General features: G+C 38.7%; 1 protein-coding gene across 2 annotated transcripts in view; it reads left to right on the top strand.

Annotated features, from left to right (window-relative positions):
* The window catches only part of ARMC3 (armadillo repeat containing 3), a 52,129-nt gene extending 32,010 nt beyond the window's left edge, over positions 1-20,119 (top strand). The window contains exons 10-18 of one of the 2 annotated variants that reach the window (XM_066323298.1): positions 386-635; positions 1,768-1,904; positions 5,268-5,436; positions 6,307-6,407; positions 10,373-10,441; positions 11,903-11,992; positions 15,664-15,861; positions 18,186-18,348; positions 19,822-20,119. In XM_066323298.1, the coding sequence (XP_066179395.1) occupies positions 386-635; positions 1,768-1,904; positions 5,268-5,436; positions 6,307-6,407; positions 10,373-10,441; positions 11,903-11,992; positions 15,664-15,861; positions 18,186-18,348; positions 19,822-20,022 (1,378 nt within the window). In that variant the 3' untranslated portion in view covers positions 20,023-20,119. The remainder of the gene's footprint in view (positions 1-385; positions 636-1,767; positions 1,905-5,267; positions 5,437-6,306; positions 6,408-10,372; positions 10,442-11,902; positions 11,993-15,663; positions 15,862-18,185; positions 18,349-19,821) is intronic. The other variant, XM_066323357.1, reaches the window with a different exon arrangement.
* The last annotated feature ends 5,779 nt before the right edge of the window (positions 20,120-25,898 follow it).

Below are 25,898 nucleotides of genomic sequence, written 5' to 3'. Positions count from 1 at the left end.
GAATGTTTATGGGGAGATGTGATAAGAGGCTGCAGAAGCATTTGCCTGGAACTAAAGATACAGAAATTGTGCATCTTTGAAAAGATGCAGAGTTCAGTATTGAATTTTGACTTATTCAATACCTCAGAGAGAAATTATGTCCTTGTAAGTTAAAGAATCCAGAAGTTTGTGACTTGGTTTGTGTGCTGAGGTTGTGCCTCTTAAATTTCTTACTGTGAGTCACATAGAAATCATGCACACACAGATTTATATGTACAGATGCCTACACATGTATGTATGTAAACCTTGAATTGTAATTCTAATTTAGTTGGTAAAAACCAGCATACTAAGAAGAAAAAAATGATCCTAAAATAACAAATTTTTCCTCCCTTTTTCTTTTTGCTAGTGTTGTTGCTGAGGCTGGTGGAATTGAGCCATTAATGAACACCTTGAATGCCCAGAGAGATGGTGCCATTTCCAATGCCATTGCAGTACTAAGCAATCTGTCCCTGCAAGAGCCATACCGTGTCAGAATCCAGAGCCATGGTATCATGAGTGCCCTTGTGGGGCCGCTGCGCTCAACCAACAGCCAAGTGCAGAGCAAAGCAGCTTTTGCTGTGGCTGCCTTTGGTTGTGATGCTGATGCACGCACTGAGGTAAAACTACTCTTTGAGGGTGTGTTTATTGATAATGCTTCTAGATCTGAGGTGAGGGTTATATTAACCAGGAATCTCTTGTGTCTGACCTAGAAGTACTGAGCTTTCTAGGTGGTTACTTATTTTTGTGATACTTGTTCTGCTGAATTTAGCTTAGTTTTTTTGGAAAGGGTTTTCTTTAACTTGAATTTTCACGACTACGTTTGCTTGCACCAAATTAATGTTTTGCAGCTTTTCAGTGACTTCAATAAGCTTTAACAGGGCTATATCTTGATCTGTATATTTAGGAGCATTAAACATCAAGGTTTCTTTCAGCTGCAACTGTTGGCTGAATTTTGCAGATGAGAAGTTCAGTCCTCTTTACTCTCCCTCAGTGTTCTGTTGCCCATTTTCAAGGCCTGAACGGCAATGTCTGACCTTGATTAATGAGATACTGGATGTGCATGGAGTAAATGTATTTCAGACAAAACTCCAAATATAATTAATCCTTTGATCAGTGACATCCAGGAAGTTGAACTCTTTGCTGTTTATGAATTGGTCATAGTATTTTCTTCTCATAAATAAGAATGATGCTATGTGCATTCATAAATCATAAGCTAGGGTTTTCTCATGGGTCAAGGCTATTAATTAGGACATGAATAAGGGGCATAGATAATTAATCTACCTCTTTCAGTGTCCTTAAAATGTCTTTCTCTTCAAAAATCCAAATGAGCAATATTTCCTCCAGCATGTATAGGAAAGATACTGTAGCCACAAGAGAATAGGATGTTAATAAGATTGTCATACATACAATACAAATTCAAATGTATTGTGATGTAAATTAGTTGCTAGGAGGCACCAGAACACAGAAAAAGCTGTGTAACTCTCTGTGGCAGTCTTGGGTTGCATAGTCTCTTCGAGTTCTTCACCGCAGCCTAATAACTGAAAAGCAGGGCAGAGCCAGAAGGGATATCTGCCTTGTACCACTCTAAAGCTCCAGCATATGCAGAGTTCACAGAAACACAGAATCTCCATAAATTATGTTTTTTTTCAGCCCAGTGTGGCTTTTCTACAAAGCTTGAATGTTTCGAGAGGTGAATTTCACAAGCTGTTCTTGCTGGGATAAGTGGCGATGTTTTCACTTTTTTAATAGTTAAGAAATGTAGGTGGGCTGGGACCACTCGTTGAATTGCTGCATTCTAAGAATGAAGAAGTCAGAAGAAATGCCTGTTGGGCTGTTATGGTCTGTGGAAGTGATGAACTAACTGCTGTTGAACTGTGCAGGCTAGGGTGAGTAGAAATAATATCAAAAGTCAAAAGAAAATTTTTGATGAGTGAACTCAATTTAAGTCAATCTTTACATATTTATAGTGGAATAACAAAGCTTTCTGATAAGCCAAAACTACTTTTTGCTCCACAGATGTTACAGATGAAGTGATATTGATTTTAAGGAACAGAATCTTCTGACAAAATACGAGCCTGTAGAGAGAGCTGTCTAGAATTGTAAAACATTTATTGTTTCTGTGACTGAATTAGGCTTTATATTGAAGAAAACTTGTATCAGTCAATATCGGGAACTACAGTGGCCCATACATTTGAAACTGAAATAAAGCTTTTAGACTAAGTTTAATATACAGTAAATTGTACTTACTACACACAGGCTAGATTTGATTTACAAGCTCTGGTTAACTGCAGGTGTGCTGAAGTGTCATGGAAAAGTGGCTCTGTTTTACTTTTTCTTAGGAACTCCCAGTTCCATATATTGATATCTGAATTACAAAAGCTGGCTTAGGTTATAAGAATTACGACATGGGACTCCTCAGACACAGCAACTCTTTTTGTTACTGTTAAATTAAAATATATGTAATTGACCTGCTCCCTCTACTGGGCACTTCTCTGGTGACTGCACAAATACTTTAAATTCATCTGGGAGGGAATTTCTGAGACTCTCAGAAATTCAGATCTGGAGGGGACCTCAAAAGTGATATTAGCCATCTATCCTAGTGTAAGACTGAATAAGGTGTGACATATTTTGGCTTGGGTAAATACTGATCCTGAGGGAGTTTCACAACTTTCTGACATAACCTGTTACAGTGCTGGAATATCCTTACACTTAGAAGGGGGTTATCAGTTTTACATATCTCTTAATACAAATCATATTGTCCTTTGAGTGAGATTGAATAACCACTTTTTATAGCAATTTGAGTTTAACTCTCTGAATTTTCTGATTTTTCATGTCCCTCTCTGTTTCTTTTTCATAACAAAGTAAAAATGTTAGACAAATTTTGTTTGTATCATTTCATCACGCATCTCTGAATTTCTTTAATTTTTTATGCCATTTTGAAGTACCATCTCGCAGCCTGGATGAGGTACTTCAGGTGAGGTCATACCATCATCACATAAAGCTCAGTAATTATTTTCTCCATCTTGTATATGGCACTGTTTTTATTTAATCCCTTTTTGTGACAGTACCAAAGCAGGACTCTAATTCATGTGTCCTTCAAGTTTGACAGCATATTATTGATAATAATACATTAAGCATAGTTTTTCAACTAGTCAGGCACTACTTCATGTTATTTTCATGTAGATCATATTTCCCTGACTTTCTCATGAGTATCCAAGTAGGAATAAGTGAAAAGGTTTATAAAAGTCAAAACAAATCTCAAATTCAGCTCATATCTCACATCTTCTGCCTCTGTGTTAAGTCAATTACCCTATTGCAGCAAGGATTAGATTGAATTTTCCTGATTGATTCTTGACAAATACATAGTGGCTATTTCTCAGGTCTTTTTGCTTGCCAACTGATGGTTTAATAATTTGATATGGTGTTCTTTTGGACACTGAAATTTGGCTGAATGATCTCTATTATAATTTCCTTGTTCATAGTTTCTTCAAAACTAAATAGTATCTTCACCCTTCACCACTCTCCAGGCATCTAGCCTAGAATTTTCCAATACAATTATAAATATTCCAATGTTGCTTTTGCAAATTCATAGAGTATGTGAGGTAAATGTCCTCAGGGACTGCTAACCTTGTCTCCTCAAACTTATCCTAGACATTTTAAGACTACTGTTTCTACCTCCTCGTTAATATTACTGCCAGGCATCTGCTTGAAACCTTTCTATAAAAACTGAAGCAAAAAAGGCATCAGACAGTTCCGTCTTTTCTGTGCCATCTGTTATGAGTTTTCTTCCCACATTGAGTAAGAGACCTACATTTTCCTCTCTGACTTGTAGCATATGAAGCATTTCTTTTTGTTTCAGTCCCTGAATAGTTGGGTCTCACTCTGCCTGTGCATCCTTCAGGTTTTTCTCTTACTTTTTTTTTTTATTTTTCTATTCTGTTGGAAGTATCAGTGTTTCCATTTCTGTTTGATTCCTGGCTTTTTTCTCTTAGTGGAATTTTTGGTGTGTCTGTGTTGTCTGGTTTGAGCTTATCTTTCTTCCATATGAGGGCAATGTGCCATTGTGCCTGTAATGTCATTTGATTTAGACCCTGCTGTACACCTTAGCCTTTCTTTATTCATTTTTGCCTTTAAAATTGTTCCCTATGTTACTTGCTGATTCTTGCTGATATCTGCAATATGCTGTAGACATACAGCCTGAACTGATTCTCCACTATCTTCTCCCACTGCTCTCTTCTGTAAGAAAAGGATGTAATGTGCCTTGCCTGAAAAACTTGTTCTCTGGAATTCATCTGAATTCATCCCTTCAGAAGTCTACTGTAGATGTCCACAGCTGAGGCTGCTTGTGTAGTTCATGGAAACATATATACATATATATATAGTGTATATATAAAATTGATTCCTTAGGACATGAAGAATATCTGTATGTGTGCCTAATCACACACACACGGATAGAAATTTGAGTATGTACTCTTACACATATGAAGATATCATCTTTTTTCTTGGGTTTCTTTTTCATTTCTGAAGAGTCTTAAAACTGCAGTATACAATGTTCTCCTGATTCAGTTTTCTTTATTTTCTTAGTTTTCCTAAGTTTTTCACATCAAAAGCTGTCAGTTTCTGTGTTTCAGCACAAGAAGAAGCTTAGGAAAATAATTCCTGTCCTCCCTTGTCCCCACTTTACTATTTGTCTCTATCTCAATGCTGCAAAAATCCTACCATTCTGATACAACTCCTTGTGTTTCCCTACTTGTTCATGTTTAGCAAATATCTGCCAGCTGTGCTCCCCCAAACACAGTAACAGTCTTAGACCAGAGGGATTCACACATTGCATAAGCCACAACTGGATCTGCAAATTGCCTTGCAGATGAAAAGAGAGAGAGAGAGAGGCAGGCTGCCTGGACTGTATGATATGGTCAGCTCTGATCATTATTCCTTTTACATCTTTTTTTTTCTCCTGGGTTCTCTATGGTGCATAACATCCTTCCAGATAAAAGTGGCATTTCTTTAGGTAGCATTAAACTACCTAAAGGAATTGCTTTTGCTTTTGAGCACTGCATAGTGTTTTCCTTTCCTAGAGAAGGAATTCTGTGCAACACAGCCACCCCTTCCTGGCCCAGAGGGCACAGGATCAACACTTGGAAGTGAATCTATCTTGGCCTTGGTAATGCTGAAAACTAACTCTGAGCTATATAATGACATTTAATTAGTGTTTAATGATTAATTAGCCTTTGTATTTTGTTTATCAGTACTTTAGATATCCTAGAAGAAATTAATCTGTCAAGAAAGCGTAGAAATAAGTTTAGTGAAGCTGCTCTGGAAAAGCTACTTGATAACAATCTTCCCCAAAAGTACAGTCGAATGGGATATTTATCATCAAGTAATATCATTACTAATGGATTCTATGATTGTGGTCAGGTAAGCTATTCTAAACAAATTCCTCTCTTTAGAAAGAGTAAAAATTTCCTCTTAATTTAGAAAAAGTACTGTAGCAGCAGCCAAAATCCAGCTGTAGAAAATGCTTTGTTTTCTTATCCTGAAATTTCACGACTGTTATACAGATATATTTTGATTATCTTAATGGATGAAATCATCTTCTTGTTATTCTCTAGTTGTGATCTTCCCAATCCTATCCGACCTGTTGAGGCTTTTCCAGATCCTTTGTCAACCCTTGGTTCTTATAGTCTCTTTCCCTGCACTATACTTAATGCTAACTTAACATTGTATGACCTATGGACGTTTTGTTTGTTTATTTTTACATAAGGAAGCAAAGAGTTCCTATTTTCACCTCGGTCATGACCCTTCCTCTCACAAAAGAAGTATTTGTATATAAAGACTGACTCCAGTATCACTTATTAGTGCTGTGCTCGATTTAAATCAGAGAATGACTTTTCAAAATACTCAGAAGAATTAGAAACGCCAGTCTTACTGACAATCGGTGAAATACCTGCTCCTAAAACACTTGATTGCTTTTGAAAATTCTATCCTGTGTTGTAAAGGCTTCAGAGGAAGGAACATTTCCTTATTCTGGAACTGTCTGGAATGCTTCAAACCAATAACTACAAGCTAAAATATTTATAAACAATCTTTTCTAAGAAAAATCTATTAAGAAAATGCAAATTAAGAAGAAAATAATTTCAGATATTTTGAATGGCTTTATAAGTTCTTACACAGTCTTTGGTTTAAGATTAGGAATTTAAAATACTGTTTAGGTATCTTTTCAATTTTTTTTTCTCTGCATCTTTAACTCAACAGAACATCTTATGTTTAATGCTAATTTTCTTGTAGATAAAACATGGAAAGAAGTTTTTGTCTTTGGAAGAACTAAGCAAGCAAGAGCTTACTGACCGTCGGGCAATAATCTTCATTAATGCTAAACCCCAAGAAAAGTGAGTCATGTTAGCTCTACTAGCGTTTTTTGTTATAGCTCACCTTTTTAATGGTATTCACTGTTTCCAGTACAAACTTCATTCTATCTGTCTGTCTATCTATCTATGTATCTATCTATCTATGTATCTATCTGTCTGTCTGTCTATCTATCCACAACACACATATATAAATAGAGACATCTATTCTATTCCCAGCACAGTGCTTTTATGTCCTAGAAGGCAAAACACTTGTATTTTATAAAATAAGAATTTGGAACATAGCTTGTTCAGTTGAGTTGCTTTATTTATCTTAGCCTTGAAGACTCATTCATTTAACACTCTTTGATTCCTGATGATGAGACACCCAGTGTTTTATTAGTTATAACAAAGCTTGTCATCTGCTGTAATAATTATGTCATCTGAGCTGAATGTCAACATTCGACAATGGAACCTATGATTTTGATGGTCCTCTTGTACAGACAAATGCATGGAATTTTAAGCACATCATTCCAAGGGGTGGGACAAAGCCAAGCATTAAGCTCTCAGGCTTGATAAAGAACCTGTGTCCATTTCTTCTCTGTTTAAGTTGAAGCCAGCCTAACAAATCTTCTTAGATTGAATGCAGGAAGTTGGTATTGGGCTTGTTTAACTGGAAACCATTTCCTGTAAACAGTCTCACAGATCAAAGATCGCTCTACCAATATTTTGCAAGTCCAAAAATTTCTTCTCTGTCAACACATCACATATTTGGGTTACAGTATCATTAGCTTCCCTTTTAAGCTTGTATATGACACCATAAAGATGTCTGGGAATATCTATGATAAATTAGACTTCCATGCTCTTTGTTGATCCCTAGAGCTGTCTTTAACTATCAGGTCTTCATTCTTTGACTTTGATACAGCTCCTTACTTTTGCATGTTGGCAGCAGCCTTACTCCCCAGTTACTTTTGTGCATCATTGGTCATTCACCAGTCTCAGAAGGAAAAAAAAGAGCTCCAGCACAGGAGCTGGTGGGACTCCTTGGCAGAGCTTTAAACCAGCCTGGAACGGGGAAAGGGACAAAGTCAGGCTGGCCAGTGATTAGTGATGGGATGGTGTGTCAAGCCTTGAGGAAAGGAGCACTAATGGGATCATTCAATCTGCCTCAGGAAGTGCTGGCTACAATGTACCACACCTGAAATGTCTCTGCATTAAGGCACCCAGCATGAGGGACAAACAAGGAGAATCCAGGCTTTGGCCCAATCCCAGAGATTTGACATCATTTGCATCAGTGAAACCTGGTGGGATGGATCCTGTGCCAGGAGTGCCCTGTTGGGTGGGTACAGGCTCTTCAGGAGGGACAGGCAGGGCAGGAGAGGTGGAGGGGTGGCACTGTATGGAACAGAAAGGGTGGAATGCATGGAGCTCACAGCTGGCAATGGCACAGTTGAGAGCCTCTGGATAAGAATCAAGGGACAAACAAATAATGCAGCTGCCATCGTGGGAGTCCACTATAGACCTCCTGGCCTGGACAATGATGAATTATTCTTTGAAGAACTAAGGGACTCTTCCAAGTCAACTGTCCTTGTCCTTATGGAAGACTTCAACTTGCCAGAAATTAACTGGGAACATCACACAGATGGTACTACCCAGGCCAGAGTATTCCTAAAAACCTGAATAACAACTTTATGGAACACGCTTGGAAAGATGCCCTTCTTACTCTACTCCTTGTCAACAAGGTGGGTCTTGTGAGCAAGTGGAGATTGGTAGCTGTCTTGGCCACAGTGACCACAAAGCAATCAAGTTCAAAATCTCTGTTAACAGAAGGAAGAGTGCAAAAACCTCAGCTCTGGACCTGAGGAGACCACACCTCAGACTGCTCAGGGAATTAGTAAGATCCCCATGGAAAACGTTTTTGCAGGTGGTGTGGTCCATCGGTGCTGGTCACTTTTTAAACATTACCTCCTAAGGGCACAAGAGCAGGGAATTGCCAAATGTCAGAAGTCAAGCAGGTGAGACAGAATCCCATCTTAGTTGAACAGGAATCTTCTTTTAAAAATAAGGCAAAAAAGGAAGGTGTATGCCCAGTGGAAGCAAGGTCAGGTGACATGTGAAAAACAGAGCTACTGCTGGCCACTGTAGGGAGAAAATTTGTGTGGCCAAAGATCAGCTGGAGCTGAAGCCAGCCAGAACTGTGAGGGACAATAAAAGAGTTTTTTCAAATATATTTGTGGCAACAGGCAGTGTAAAAACAATGTTGTCCCATTACAGGCTGAAGATGATCTCTCCTCACAGGGACAGAGACAAGGCAGAGGTGTTAAACACATTCTTGCCTCTGTCTTTAACAAGGATGATGGACCAGGGGTGCCCTGAGCTGGAGGACCATGACTGTAGGAATGATCAACTCCCAGTCAACCCTGAAATTGTGCCAGATCTGCTGCTCCAGCTGGATCCCTACAAATCTATGGGGCCTGGTGGGATTCATTCAGGAATCTTCAAAGAGCTGGATAATGTTATTGCACAACCTCTCTCAATGATTTTTGAGCAATCTTTGGAATATGGAGAAGTCCCAGCTGACTGGAAGCTAGTCAATGTCCTGATTTTCAAGCAGTGTATGAAGAAGGATCGCAGAAACTACAGGCCTGTTAATTTCATTTCACCAGTGCCTGGTAAAGTTATGGAGAAGATTGTTCTGGGAGGTATTGAAAAACATCTGGAAGACAATGCAATCATGGTCACAGCCAGCTTGGCCTCATGACAGGAAAGTCCTGCTTATCAAACTTGATTTCCTTTTGTAACAAAGTAACCCATGGGATTGATCAAGGGGAGCCAGTTGATAAAATGAGCATTTTGGATGTCAGTAAAGCTTTCAATGCTGTCTTTCTCAGTGTCCTTCTGCACAAGATGTCCAGCTCACAGCTGGATAAACACATCATGTGATGGGTGAGCAACTGGCTCATGGATTGGGCACAGTTATAGTGACTGGGGTGACCTCAGACTGGTGACCTGTCACTAGCGGGGTTCCACAGGGCTCAATCCTTGGCCCTGTGGTTTTCAACATCTTTATAAATGACTTGGACCCAGGACTAGAAGGGACATTAAGCAAGTTCTCAGATGATAAAAACTGGTAGGAGCTGTTCACTCTCTCAAAGGCAGAAAGGCCCTGCAGAGACACCTCAACAAGTCAGAGGGCTGGGCAATCACCAACCACATGAAGTTCAACAAGGGAAAGTGCTGGATTCTGCACCTGGGCTGGGGCAGACCTGGATGTACAGACAGACTGGGGAATAAGAGGCTGGAGAGCAGCACTGTGGAAAGGGACCTGGGGGTCCTGGCAAGTTGAGCATGAGCCAGCAGTGCCCTGGCAGCCGGGAGGGGCAGCCCTGTCCTGGGGACATCAGGCACAGCATCACCAGCCGGGCAAGGGAGGGGACTGTCCTGATCTGCTCTGCACTGGGGCAGCCTCACCTCGAGTGCTGGGGGCAGGTCTGGGTGCTGCAATGTAAGAAAAATATTAAACTATTACAGAGTGTCCAAAAGAGGGTCATGAGGATGGAGAAGGGCCTTGAGGGGCCACTGTGTGAGGAGTGACTGAGATCACTTGGTCTGTTCCGCCTGAAGGAGAGGAGACTGAGAGGAGACCTCATGGCAATCTACAATTTCGTCATGAGGGGAATAAGAGGGTCAGGCACAGATCTCTTCTCTCTGGTGAACAGAGATATGACTCTTGGGGACAGTTCTTGGGGACAGTGCAGAGCCAGAAGCTGGATATGATGATCTTGATGGATCCCTTCCAACTCAGCATATTCTGTCATTCTGTGATTCCATACTTCATTTTTGATCACTGAGTTAGTGTCTGGTTTATTAGTAGTTACATTATTTTTTTCACTTACATACCACCTATGAATATATTTATTGTCCTTTAAAATCCAAGCTCCATTTTCATAGCTTCAAATGCAAATATTAACTCTGCAAATAACATGCAAAAATATCTTATTCTGTTTCAGTGTTGTAGTAGAGAAGGTACAAGATGCATCACCACCTGTTTCAAGAAAAGGCAGCAAAGAAAAACTAAGGTATGGTTCTCAGATTGACTAGTTGTTGATGTTCTGTTATTGTTCTAACACTAGAAATAGAAATCTGACTGAAAATAATGACAGAGTTTCTGAATGGAGTACAAATACCTAAACACAATGTTAAAGGTTTTTTTTGGAGTCTTTCTTTCACCTCCTATTTGCAGTAATATTACTTTGTCTATCTTGGTGATTATTTGTCCTCTCTTCTCCTGCTATATTTGAACAGCTCACACTTATTTGCTCTTTTTTTTCCTTCATTATCCCTTGGAAGCAGTGAAATGCTGTTATTTTACAACTTCACAACCAAGACACAGGGAAATTACAGTAGAAGTTCTTTCTCAGTTTAGAATCTAAACCTATAAAATGTTCCTACACTGCTTACATGCCTTTTTATTTCTAGATTAAATCTCTTCCATGCAGTTGACAGATACTAAAAGCTGAGAAAGGTGTGCTCAGAGCTGTCCTTATTTTTAGTCCACTAGCCTAAAAATGTTTCACTCTTGCAGCACTTGTCCTGATTCATATGATACGATGGGTACAGTGCTGCAGTCTCTTCGTACCAAGTAGATCAGAACCTCTACTCTTGTAGTGGAAAGTTAATTTCTTTCTTTCACAAAAAGAGGATTTGAGTCTGTCCCTCACACCTGCAGACAGCTGACCACAAGGTATTTGGGATTTAGCAGTCTCTTTGTGGTTTGTTGTAGCTGATCACTAGCAATGAGGTATAATGAACAGGGCTTTTTACTTGAGCTGTTCAGGTACTTAGCTCCCCTTACTCTCACCAAGACCAGGCTTCTAGTCCTTGTCTAATATAAAATACTTAATCTCTTGTTTGTTCCTGTGGAAGGAAATTGAGCCATTTCACTGTCTTTCCTGTGAAACAGCAGCACGATCACGACCACAGTGGTGCCTTCTGGAGAAGGCATGTGTACATGCCTGGTTCCAGGGGAGTCCAAAAGCAGTCCAGATAGAGCCTCCTTGCCATCAATGGAATGGTCTCTAGTCCTTGATAGGAGTGTGATACAACCTACAATTGTCCTTGGCTTTTCCGTTTGCTAACTTAGTGAGCTGACCATTTATCATGCTGACTTCTGTGGGTTCCAGTCCTGACTTCCTGATTTTCCTTTCTTTATGGTAAAGGGAACTTTGGCAATGGCTAAGGGCTGTGAGTTCTGGTCAGTGATAGACATTACGAAATGCTCAGTGCTGCAGGGTTGGAAAAAAAGGAGAAATGGTGTGTCTGTTGTAGGAGCTGATGTACTGTGTTTCCAATTTTCATTTTGGAGTTCATTCATGAACTATGATACCCTATTGTCTGTACAGGTGTCTTATTGACAGAGAGAATGGCTGATTTCTGACTCTGCTTGTATATTTCTGTGTACATTTGCATCTGCACTTGGGAAATTAAATGTGCAATAAGAAAATCCAGACAAAACTCAAACCTGCTTTTGATCTCAAGAGTTCAAGGGTATCTCCAATAGAGGAAAAACAGAAGTTACCTGGACAATGGTGTTCACTCAGCAAAAGCGGCATGAGAGAAAAAGGCTTAGAGTATTTTATTTAAGTTATATTTGAATATGTTTGAATTATATCAACTTGTTTAGAACAGACATGCAAATTATTGACAGGTAATAGCTACTGACTGTGAATGTTTGAGGTTTTGACTTAAATCTGGACCCAGATTGTCAGACTAGTCTATCCAAAAGTTAATGACTTACAGGACATTCCCATTTGACTAGTTATTTGGACTGCAAGCACTTCTAAAGTTCAGTTTAAATAATTTTATAGTAGATACCCGAAATGGGTTGTATGAATTGGATTGTGGAAGGTTTCAGGATGCACCAGAGTAGATACAGCAGCTTGAGTGCCTTAGGAGCCTGTCCCAGCTTCTGCTCCCTTGCAGGTCCTCCTGGTGCCCCATGTGCTCTGCTCATGACCCACTGTGCCTGTGCCAGTTTACTCAAAGGGAGCAGAGGCAAGGGGAGGTACTGAGCCCCAGTCATGTTTTCTCTGCTCCAGTGGGGAGTTCCTTCACCTTGGAAGCTGCTCTAGAGTCATAGGCCATTTTGTATAGACTCAGGAGCTGGGAGACCTGTTCTGACAAGATAATATATTTTTTTATTACAGTGTGTGATGAGGATATACTTGGATAGTTGCTTTTAAATGTAATTTACATCAATTATATCAGTGTAAATGACAGCTCTGTTTGCAACCATAACTCTTTTGAAAAGCAGAAAAATTTCTTTAGGAAAAAACAAATACCTGCCTCAATTTTGCGTAGTAAACCTTGCAGGGATACAAGGACTCCTTTCTTCAAGTATGAAATAATTGCTTTTGAATGTCATGATCAAGTTGTATGATTTATAACCCCATTGTCATTCATTTTGAATCCATAATTCATACATCATTATTATTATTAATTTGTGAGATATATGAGAGTTACTTGAAGGTCAGTAGCTGACTCCAAGTCTCAAACCTGCTTAGACTTTTTCCTACATATTTTGTCCTTTGATCGTATGTTTCTGTTCGTCATTATTTTGTGAAGTACTACTGAACACTGTTTAAAGCCACTGTTTTGAAAAAGTGATACTACTTATATAAACCATAGTTGAAAGCCAAGAGGAAGGGCAGTTGTAATTGTCTGCTGGAAATGTTTGAATTAGATGTGAGGAAGTGCCTAGTTGATCGTTTGACATATATTTTCATTGACGGCAACATTTTTAATCAAGCAGTTTCATATCTGATATACACATTGACTGGGCTAAAAGATTGTATTTAATGTAGACTAACAAATGTGTACTTATTCCACCCTATCTTTCAGTACTGCATTTAAGGAAATACTTCCCAATGTTCATTTGTTCTTTTTCAAAAGAGAACCAGGACATTAAGCAATGCAAAATGGGAAGGCAAATAGGTGTCCTGGCTGCTTTTTGATGGTAGAATATTGTACTGGCTGCCTTCTTCCTCTGGCTGATGCTCTGGTGACCTGTTGGACTCTTGTACTGAAGTTGCAAAGAATCAGAAACATCTTGGAGACTATTAAAGTGCCATGAGCTCTCCTTTGCAATATTCCTCTACTTTCACAGCGAGTAGTCTCATGACTAGGAAGACAGCTCTGAGAAATGAGAATGATTTTTTTCTGATGTTACAATTCCTGCTGGCAAGAAAATGGGGATTAAAAAAAAGAAGGGGGGGGGAAAGGGCAGTAGAAGCCTCCTGTAGTGGTTACCAGTTATTTTCTAGCATTGAGCTGTAAAACAGCAGCTCCACAGTTCCTTATGAGACTAGGATTAGACAGATATAATGAACTGAAGAGTTGAGGAGTAAGGTAGAGACAAGCGTGGAAGACAACGTTTAATCAGCTGTTCACCAAGGAACAGAACATAGTGTTACCTGAGAGAAATAAGCAGCAGCAAAAACACCCAAACAAATCACTGTTCAAACCCATTTCTCTCAGGTGTTTTGTTCCTGAAAATGGAGGAGGAGAGGTTCCTGAAAGGAGGAGAATAAGTGTGATTCTAGAGTAATTTGAATAGACAGGAACTGGAAACAAATTCTCCTATAGCACTGTAATTTAATGGTGCACTTCTCACAGAGAAAAGAAAGTACTGGGAGGATAGAAGGGAAGAAGCAGAAAAAGAGCAAATGGTGAAGAAACAAGAATTATAGCACTTGTAAATGTTTTTCTTTTGAAAGCTTCCTAAACTGTACACCAGAGAGATAATGGGAATAATTCAGGATTTTTTAAACACGGTATTTTTAACCATAATGGATAAATGGATAAGTAGATAGCTATTTAATCTAGGATTATAAGGTTCTCTGGCTATAGTTAGATAGAGTCACGTTAGATAAAGAAAACTGTTTGTCTGCTTTTTTCCAGGTGTAAGTATAATTAATAACCAGAACAGTTTATTCTAGAGGGTGGTGAATTTTCTATAATTTTAAGATTAAATCTTAATTGGTTATCCTTCTAAAATAATGTGCTTTGTGACACCTATGAAAAGGGCTTTTTGTGAATATGGTAAATCTCAATAGGCTAAAAAAAAGTTTGCAAAGTATTCTGAAGACAAATTGCTTGAATTCAACTACTGATAATGGTGTATGCCCTTTTGCTTTGTTCAATGCCTTCCATCTTAAGAGTGCTTTCATAGTATAATTTTTAAGAATAATTTGAAGTGCATGCAATAATGATAGTGTGTCCTGGAGCCATGTACTCTAGTGATCCTTTATTTCTTTTTTTTCTTTTTCCTTCCAAGATCACCAGAAGTATTATAGATTTTTTTAAAAAAGCCACAAGTGTTAAACAAAGGAAATAAGTTTTGTTGTATTTTACAGTAAAAATTTTCAGGACCTATACTGAAAAAAGACATAATGCTTACAAAACACTAGTTTCACGTGTTCCCACAAATGAAAGATCCTAAAGTGTCTTATTGTATAGACCTTAATTATACCTCTGGTAAGATACTGATGTTATAGTTGCTGCATAACTTGTGAAGTGCACTGTATTTAATTTAAGCAGAACAGTAATTTCATTTATACTTCTGCTGGGTGCTTAGGATGCCTGTTTAGGACCATAGTAATTTTTCAGATCCTGAGCATTAGTAAAATATGAAGCATGTGCAACAAAAAAAGTCAGCAAAAACACAGACTTGTTGTGAAATCTTTTTCTGACAAACTATGCTGTAGTTTGCATAATGCTTGAAGCACCTGAATTTGCAAGTACTGAGGCTGTCTTTTGGAATGTCCTGTCAAGATTTCAGCTGTGCTTTTGATATCTTTTTTCCCTTTACTTGAAGACCAGATTTTTATCAAGTAAAAACTCATTGGAGTGCATGATTTTTAGTTCATATCCACACAGAACTAAACCGTAACTAAAAATATGCCCTATATGTATATAGTAAGTGTCTCCTCCTCTATGTAGTCTGTACTTAGGGAAGGCATATCAGAGCCAGTAACTAAAACTAAAATGAGAATTGACAACAATATTAATATGGAGCTAGTGGCATTTCTTCCTAAACACGTCCTGAGGGCATGTTCCACAAGTGTTTTCTACAGCTTTGTAGATTTTGGATATTTGTTATCAAGAAAAAAGAAGTCTCCTACCTTCCACCTCTCTCTGGTCAATTTGTCTAAATGTCCTGTTGGAGAACTAATGTATTTGACTTTGAACTTTAAAGATTACAGTATTCTATATAAATGTATAATTTTTTTTTCTATGTAAGAAAAGGGAAGGGGAAAAAAGAGGAGGAAAAGCCAAAAGAAGTTATTCAAGTTGCACCTACAGTCCTGGAGGAAATTACTCTAGAAAACTCCCTTTGGGTACCACCACCTGACTTCATTTTAATGGATTACATTAATGATGTTTCCAAAACTATTCTACCACTAACTACTACCCGGGAACAGGTTGTGGCTCTTGCACAGTGAGTACCATCGTATTTCCATAAGCTGAATTGGTAAAATAACTGTTTTCTTATCCAAGGTCAATTTTTTTCAAAATAGTTATTTTTCCCATGCTTAAGTGGAATTGAAATCAGCTTTGGCCCAGAATGTTGGCATATTTAGATTTTAAGTTTCTTGTTTCTAATTTTCTTACAATTATTTTAATATATTTTAAAATAAAGTATCCCTTGCAACAAAAGAGTATCAGTTTCTCATTTAGAAAATATTCTTATGGACAATTTCAGGTTCTTTTTCACATTTATACATCTGTACTGATTCTTTCCAGTGACCACATCAGCTGCATATAGCATCTACATAATCAAGGAGCCCCAGAGACCCAGGTTTTGCAAAGCCTAAAAGGATCATTAGAACCAAAATCTAAATGCCAAAATGGTTGCAAGTTACATGTATCATGTCTGTTCTTTCTCCTACCATCTTTCCTGTCTTCTTGGTTTTGGAACCCCTTGGGACAGCAACTCTATTGTACTTTGTTTTCTACAGAGCCAAAAGCATGAGACGAATTTTCTAACACAGCTTTTAAGTGCTCTTGTAATTAATATCCTGATGATTTAACAGTGCCAGAATATTGCAATAGTGCAAGTACAGACTGTTGGTATCAATGTGTGATTCATTAGTTACACTGACTACTCAGCCTGGGCACCAATCACTGTCACCTTCAAGGAGTGTGTCTGTTTGCATCTTCTCCATAGTTAAACCTTTATATCTTAGCAGTTTCCAGGCTGCCTCCTGAATCTGGAGAGTTTAGTGTCAGATCCCACTTGCTCTGACAAAATTTGTTACTTTTACTAACTCTCATTTTTAATGAAGTCTTCTAATGTGATATGAGGAATGAATTTTCCACTGATTGCAGTATTTGACAGGACAGATATTCATCCTTAACTATCCAGCTGTGTATAAATCATACTGCCTTCCTCAAGGTGGAATCCATAAAATCCTCTCTTAAATCCGCTCTTCTAACACACCAGTAAAATACTTGCAGACATACAACCCAGTGAAACAATAATGGGAAATTTAAGTAGAATGTTTTCTGTGGGGATTTGTCTGTATTCCATTTCAGGTGGCTGCCTGAACATCATGTGTTGAATAGGGAGTGAGGGAGAAGGCAGCTGCAGCATCCCTCAGCAGCCTGGCACCCTGGCTAGAGTTCCTCTTGTGCTCACTGGGATGAGGGTCAGGCTAGAGGAGGGGACATCATGGATGTCTCCTTTGGAACAAACAGCACACCTTTGTATGGTGGTGAGCACGTTGGCTGAGGCAGCATTGCTCTTTTAATGAGGGCTGGCCATGGGCACACACAGCACAAGGGACTGCCTTGAGTCCCACACTTCCTTAGCTTCACCCAGTAATTCCCAGCTTCAAGGTACTCTATCTGACATGCTTAGTGATAGCTCCCTGTGCCCATGCCATTGCTACCAAGGCTTCCTCAACTCTAAACTTTGAAAAGTCAGTCTCAGAGGTTGCTTTGCTTGTGCTGAGCAGAGGAACACGTTCACTGCTTCTGCAGAGGAGGGGATGCAGATTTTAGTTCCCGGTCTGAAGCAATGGCTTGTGATTTTCAAGTCAGCTTGCAACATGTCCAGAGTGAGAGACCTCAATAACCCTTGTGCTCGTGGGTGAGACACTGAGGGGAACAAAGTCTTTACATACAGCTCCCCTGCACAGGGGACATGGGCAGATGTGTATATGGGCAGACTTACAAACCAGGGTTTGGTCCTATGTGTGCACAGTCCCCCAAAAAAATGCTTTTAGCAGAGCGTGCAGTGATGGTGCGTTCTGATCTGTTTCTGTTTCTGAACCATGTGTTTTAATGGATAAATACTGCTCACCCCCAAAATACTGGCTTCAGTATAAGAAAGCACATGTAGAAGATAAGCACCTTCAGTGAATACATTGTTGGCATCATTACCTATGGCTTTATTTTTGTCATACATATTCTCATGCCTTTATTACTATTTCAAACAAATGATAGATCTGGGGGCTGTAATTATTGATGATTTTTTTCTGAGGACTTTGTGCCTATACTACACCTCTCTGCTTTTGCAGCTTGGTTTAGATCTGTGACAAATATGAATGATTTGAGTTATGGTTATCTGTTTTTATCAGTAAACATATTTAAAATATCAATTACTGAATTAAACAATTTAATTAAATAAACATAGAAAAAGTATTACAGTCTTAAAGGTCATTCACTTCTTGCTTGTATACATTTCATTGTGCTACATTTTTTGCCCTAAATACAAGAGGAATTATAGATATAATTGATCCTGATATGCATTTGGAACAGGTTTGTTGCAGACAAGATGGGTGGCACTGTTGAAAGAGAACAACTACATAACTTCTGCTGGGAACTTGAGATGAGTGCAATAGAATTTGAACTGAAAAGCAACATTGTGCCTATCGGGAAAATCAAAAGAGGGACATTCTATCACAGAGCTTTACTTTTCAAGGTAAATTATAATTTATTTTGCAACATAACATATTGTTGTTAAATGGATAATCTAAACTAAAGTATATTTGCATCAGTATAATACAGTATTTATATCCCTGTAAAATCTTTTGTATAGTTTCATAATTTTTCAATAGCAAAGTTGATTTCCCAGTGAATGAAAGCCAGCGTCACTTCTTTCTGTAAACATTCTTGTTGTCATTAAATTGTCTTAACTGATATCAGCAGAATACTTGATAAATGGCAAGAAGCCAAAGTATTTGATTTGGAGTCAAAACATTTTACATTTTCTGTAAAGTGCAAAATATTGAATTATGCAGCTTCCTTCTTTTTTCATGCTGCAAATGTGAACTTGTTGAGACAATTTTTATTTGGTATCTATCCAGTATTCTCTGATAGCATATAAAAGCCTCTGCGTTCCAGTTTCTTAGAAGAAACTGGGAAGTTTTATTTCTTCTTTCTTCATATGAAGATGTACTGGTGCAGCCTGGTTACCTGTCCCATCCTTTTTACTTGGCTGGATTTGACCCTTTCTTGAATGGAAACCAACAGAGAAACAAGGGCCTAGCTCACATTAAGCACAAAGGACCTAGGGAAGAGTACGACCCTAAATTTATAGCATGCATAGGGAGAGAAAGTTTCCAACTTACTTTATGACATCCTGAGGGCATGACTTAATTATGCTCCACTGTCCTAAGAAACTTTTGTAGGAGAGGTCTTCTCTCCTAAAGCCACAGCACTCTAAGCAATAGATATCTGTGTCCATTTGTAACACGTTAAAAATCTTGCAGGATTTCATTCCTTCAAAGCAGATGTGTGTTGGAAAAGCAGTTTGGAAGCTGGAAACCATTATAGGTCTGTCTGTGATAGTGCAGCCCAGAGGAAAGGCAGGTGTTTCATCTAGCAGACACTTGTCTCACATTTCATTGCTTCCCACGTTTCCAGGGCTGAAAAGCAAGGAGTGTGCTTCAGAGTGAAGCAACAGTCCTAAACTTACACTGATAAAAATGTTACATTTTTTGCATTTAGTATTTCATACTAGCTATATGTGTGCAATGTGCCTACACCTCATTGCTTGAATAGACTTCAAAATGTTATTCAGAAGTTAGTCTTCCAAGCAGAAAAAAACCATCTCTGGGTACTGTGGGTGTTGCACTTAATTTGAGATCTGAAGGACTGGTTGATAAACAAATGTATCAGTGTTTGAAAAGAGTTAAAATTAATGTTTTTCATGTTATGCATAGGATATGTGAGAAATAACATTTAAAAGCCTACATTTTCTACACAAAACTGACAGTAAAAGTTTGAAGTTTGGAACACTTGAGAAATTTATGAAGTCTGTATTAAGAAAGCTCTAAGCCTTTCAGATGGTTTTTTTTTTTTGTTTTTGTTTTTAAGCATCAAGAGGCCTTGCTGTATATCACATAAGCCACTTGAATGGACTGCAGTTAACTACTTTTTCTTTCTTTTTTAGGTGCTAGCAGACAGAATTGGCATTGGCTGTAGTTTAGTTCGTGGCAAGTATAACAGAGCTTGGAATGAAGTTAAATTGGTTGAATACTCTCCCAAAGGGCTTCTGCTTCCTCCTCAAGAGTATGTTGTAGAGCTAATGTTTGAACCAGGCTGTTTGCTAAAACAAGGAACTGCAAAGGCTGATCAATACAAACGTGTTTAATAATCTTGATGAATTTTACTAAAATAAATATTTTAAATATGTTTGCAGTGCTGTATTTATGAAACATAAGTAAGGGGGTTAGTATCCAACTATCAAAAGGGAGAGTATCTGATGTTGTTGTCTTAGTATGTTGTCTTAAAGGTTTAATTAAGTGTGGTTTTAGTATCTAGCTTCAGTGCTTAGAAATTTTGTTAATTTTTTGTACTATTTTAAGACTAAATTGTAAGACTAGGACTAAAAGTACTTTTTAGACTAAAAAGTACTTTTTGTACTATTTTAAGACTAAATTGCAAAACTACAGATTAAAATTTGGCAATCAATAATATTTGGTATGTGCTAACATTAAAATCCTTATTAAATAGGTTAAATTCCGATGCAGCATATTCCTTTTTTTCTAATTTTCCTTCAAATCCCATGCACATTTGTAGAAATTTCATGTCCATAAAGCAAGAAAATGTGACATCTGATGAAATAACAAGACACCTAAAAACAACTGAATAATTTTTGTGTGAAATAACCCAAGAACTGAGAACTAGAACTACAATAACAGTATACTTTCAGCCTCTGTAGAAAATCTCATTTATATTTCGTAGAACTTGGCAGAGTTAATATTTACAGATAATAGAATACTCTGGATGAAAGTAAATACTGTTTGTCCTGGCACAGGAAAGACAGATGATTGATAAGTTAATGCTTGTGATCTGTGTAAGTTCTTTATTTTTGACTTGAAGATAAAATGGACTCTGAGAAGGCAGTGGTTTTAGTCAGGGAGTTTGTATTTCTTGCAGCATTGGGTAACGTGGTGTTGCTGAAGAGTGGCGGTGCTTTTAAGAGAGGTAAAATACTGGCTAGAACACTCTGGTAAACACTTCCTGGTGAAACTGTCAGGAATGTACTGGAGTATTTCAGAGAGCACCACTATCAATTGAGTTTACTGTGGAAAACTGTGAGAATGTACTGTACAGCAGTTAGGCCAGTGCAGGCAACGTTGTACAGAACTGAATTTCAGAAGACCAGAACACCTACAAGGCATTTACTTCCTGCCTACCAAAAATGTGATTAAAAAATTTGGGGTCTGTGTTCTTTTAGCAATTTAATGTTTGTATAGCACAGTCACCTGCCTTGACTGCTTTGGGTTGAGGAGGAGGTTTGTATCTGTTGTATCCATTACTGCTCATGAGCATGATCCCACCACTCCCTCTCCTTCCTCCTTTGACATGCAGTATGATTTCCTGGTAGCCCTTAGGGGAACATTTTATCTTTATGTTGTAAATTCGCTTATATGGCCTTGTGTTCATTTTTTTTAACCTTATGTTCAGCAGTCCTCTAGACATCAGAATGGAAAAGAAATCTGGAAACAAAATGCAGGATGTGATGGCAGAACTGAGAGAAGGGTGAGGATGTGTTTCTTATCATTTCTATGTAGCAGGTAGGAGACTGATGGAAAGTCATATGCTCTCACTGGCAGGTATGATTTGGTATAGAAACCCAGAACTTTGAAAGTCCAGTAAATTGACGTAAAATAAGAATTAATTTCCTGCTAGCTATCATTTTGTAGAGTTTTCTTACATTGGAATTTCATTATTTTGTATTGAAACCATAACGTTAAAGTATGACACAGTGTGTTTGAGGAGGTCTTGGAAAAAAAGTAATTTCTGTTGTTTCTAATAAAAATCGATATAAGAAATAGACAAAATGCAGTTTTTCAAAATAAAAATTGGAAAATCTCTAGATGTATGAGCTCACTTTACATAAAATAATTATCTAAAAAAATAAAACCAAGTATTGTAAGTCTTCATTGTATAATGAAGAATTTGCTGATCCAGAAATGTAGGACCCAAAAATGTTTTATGTCTTTCACAGTTTTGAACTTTGTACTGTCTGAGTTCTGTCACTTCAAAATTGTAATGCACTTGGATGTCAGAATTAAAGTCTAGGTAGAATATAAACATTTCAATCTAAAATTGTTACCTTGAAAACTGCACTTTATTTGTCAAATAGATCAAGAGATGCCACACTTTTTTATCTGATGTTAATCAGGGACCTGTAGTTGTATCCGTGGCCTGGTGAAGAATTTCCCCACCCTTGATAAAAGCAGCTCAGCTCACACTCATTCCAGAACTGAATCAGAAAACAAAATGTTTAAACATTTCTACAGGGCTCAGCTGGGTGAATATTCCCAGGACGTGCCCAGCACACACTATTTGGCTTGGGCTGTGCCTGAGGGAATTGATTGCTTACCTTCATTTAAGGAGCAGATGGGGAAGGGCTCATATTTCCTTTTACATAATAGTTCACTGGGCAGATCAGTCACACAGAAGGAGTCAGGCTTGATGCCTTCCTAAGCACAAACAAAATGGTCTGCAGCCACCTCATTGCAGAATCTATTCTGGCCACTAAGCACTCTGCATCCCTTTTTGAAGATCTGCTGTCATGTAGAAAAGAGTGCAGAATTAATAGACCACAGAAACAGAAAAGTTGAGCAACCTCTTCAGTTTAATATTTGGGAGTAGCAGTTAGGCTTTTCCTTTGGGAAAAAGTGGTCTGGGTCTCCAGTACCCACTTCCAGAATGTTCTTATATTTTACTGCCTAGATATGTAAATTTCTACCATAAAATGTGGAAAGTGTACCCTACCTAGAACAAGATCATCATAATTAGGTGCTTTCCTGCAAGGTGAAAACTGTCTTCAGCCAAGATAAGAACTGAGACAAGGTTCATTCCTCCACAGCTGTAACCACCAGGCAGCAACACAAAAATGGGCCTCATGGCCAGCAGCTTGTGCAGAATGAAAATCAAATGAGATATGCTCAGCTTCTTGAAAGAGAGGGCGTATAGATGGTTATCCCAGGACAGTGATGGGGACTGAAGATCCTGATTTGAACCAGGCACTCCCAAGTCATCCTCACTGTGGTACCTGTGCTTCTGAGAGAAGCTGAAAACTCTTTCCTCCTGTTCATGGAAACTGCCCAACTTAGTATGGATTGTGCAGAAATGATGAAGTGCCCTGCTCAGCTTCCTGCATGGTCTCTTCCAAGGCATCTGGAAGTGGCACACCAACATGCACATACATACACATCCTGCTGCCCTCACTACTCGTAAAAAAAATTTTGGTTTTGATTTGGCATTAAAAAGCACAGTGATAACATACAGCATATCTGCATATCAAGAAATACAAATCTGGACTGTGTTGATAAAACGTCAGGTATGATTCCTACCTGTCTGATGAATGTGAGTTGGTAAAGCAGCAGACCAAACTGATGGTGGTATCAATGGGATTGCAAGTTCCAGTAGAGGTTTTGGCATGAGAGAGTCTAATGCTTTGGCCCTGCAAATCTCTGCTTTTTCTGTGTGTCTGGGACCGTTGTGACTAAGAAAGTAATTCTAGGCTCTGCAGATGAGTTTTTGGCTGAGACCTATTTTTGAGGGGTGCTTCTGGTAAACCCCTCACTGCAGAATTGGACTCTTCTCCCCCCAGCAGGTGCCAAAGCAGTACAGAGTTCGGCATGGAAGAGTACCAGCTCTTCCATGCTTCTCTCCTATTGCCCTTGATCCCTGAGCAGAAACACTGAGGTTAACTTACACTGGTTTTATCTTTATGCTAGCAGGGAACAACTGCAGTGTAATTTATAGATTTGGGACATTTCAAATAGTTTCTGATTACCCACTGCTAAACTAAAGATTTAAAGATTTAAAGTGGGACATCACTCTTTAAACCGTGCACTCCTGTGCATGTAGAAATTGAAATGAACTCTTCCTCCAGGAATTCTCTGTTGCTGATTAACTCTGGATCCTGAGAAGAATCCAGAGGTCTCAGAAAAAAAAAAAAAAGTATTTATTCTCAGGTCCAAGAGGTACTTTTTTCTGTTACTTTTCTCACTAAACTTGTCTTCAGGGGAAAATGAGTCTTTTATTGGTAAACACGGGTTTTGAATGGTGACATATTATTTCAACTCCAGCTTCTTTGCGTGGATCAGCACCTCTTCTACTACATGATTCATTTGTTTGTAAATCCAGCTCATTGTTGACACAGAGTGTCAGAATGGAAACTACAGAGGCAGTAGTCATTTACTGGCCAGTGTGTCAACTTAGTGAAGATAGAAGAGTGCACTGAAACATTTATTGTATTCATAACCCCCTTACTGGTTTATACAAGGGTCTTCCTCCCAACAACTCTTTGGCACTACCTATTTTCCTTCAGAAGACTGAAAAAATAGAAAAAATATCCCCATGTAAATAAAAGTCCAAAAACACTGCAACAAAGTAGAAGAAAGCATAAGAATGGACAGAGAGGCTCAAGCCAGGAATCTATCCAAGGAAGTAACCCATCTCCCACAATGGTCAGTATAGAAAAATAAAAGAGAATGGCTCAAATACATTTCTACATTTCCAGAGTATTCTGCTAGGTTCAGAACTTCGCACGGAGGAGATTTTTGTGTGTCTAGGGATTTAACAACCCATTTACACAGAGATAAAAACACATAGCACAGATATGGCTGTACAGCCACCCACTGGCACATCCAATGCACAAACCTTCTAACTCTACAGCTGTGCCACTGTACCTCCTGTCCTCCCAGGCATCTGTACCTCTTCCCAAATGGCACAAAGGCAAAAAACCAAAGGACCCTGTTCTAGCACTGGCTAGAACAACTATGTGTATGGGACATTATATTTCAGTTCACCGGAACTGCTACTACAACAGATCTTTGCAGATAAATTAACAGCTCTTTAGCCCTCTTAATGAGCTTATTATTTTTCTATTATACAAACACTCTCTCTGACACTGAAAGATATCAGAAATAGTAGAATAACTTTATCTGGCCATCCTTGTCCACTGTCACCCAGTCCACTTCCTTGTCCACTGTCACCAGGCAGAATTTAGAATTCACATACAGGTAGAGTATGCACAGGAATGAGCAAAATACAGTGGGGGAGAAACATACACATATATACACACATATATGTCTTTGACCTATAAAAATTATATTTGTAGGACAGGGAAGAAACTGGAATATAGGAGACTATAAGGAGCTAGTAAAAGCCTTTCTTTCATGAAGAGTGAGCTTATTTGCATGGTAATGAACCAGCTAGTTCTTCCAGCTCATTGATGTTTCACTAATATGCTAAGATGCCATCTATGGAAACCTTGTACAAAGCATAATTGAAGCCAGTTCTTACTTGAAGTTGGATGAATGTTGTGGGAAATACAGCAAGATGAGAAGAATGATTGTATCAAAGTAGGCAGCAGATCCTGTTGCTCATGCTGCCCTTTGTCCAGGCTACATCCACCTACTCAAATGCTGTCCACAATCAACTCTCCTCATGCTGATCCTACTTTGCAAGTGAGCACAGCAGACCCTGTATTCCAGCAGACCAAATGCTTGGGCTCCGCGGGATCTTTGCTTATTTTCAAATAAGAGACAAAGAAAGCTCTTCAGCAAGAGCTGTTCATTGCTGGTTTTCACTCCCTTATCTGTGCTGCAAAGAAGTAACAAAACTCTCCCTAGGTTCCATAGTGTGTAACCTTTTTGTGGTGCCGGTGTTGTGCAGGTTTGCTGTAAAACATGGTGCCAAGTCCTTGTGAAGCAGAAACTGCTCCAAAGTCACTTCATTCTTTTTGTTGCAAGAAAAGATCGAGCTAACTACCCAACAGAGACCTCAGTGCCTGCTGGTCCCACAGCTTGCAGTCTCACTGTTCCCCATTTCTTCATTGCTCTCTCTAGCTGTTTCCAAGAGGCATTGCTAGGTGTTCTTACTGCGTCTGATATTCATCTCTTGTGTTTTCTCATCTACATCCTGTTGTGGTTTAACATCAGCCATCAGCCCCACACAGCCTCTCATGCACTCCTCCTCCTGTAAATGGAGGGAGAGAATCAG

The sequence above is a fragment of the Sylvia atricapilla genome, chromosome 1 (assembly GCF_009819655.1).
Source record: "Sylvia atricapilla isolate bSylAtr1 chromosome 1, bSylAtr1.pri, whole genome shotgun sequence".
Taxonomy (NCBI): Eukaryota; Metazoa; Chordata; class Aves; order Passeriformes; family Sylviidae; genus Sylvia; species Sylvia atricapilla.
Note: the sequence above shows the minus strand (reverse complement) of the source record. Positions and strands in the feature narration are given on the sequence as shown.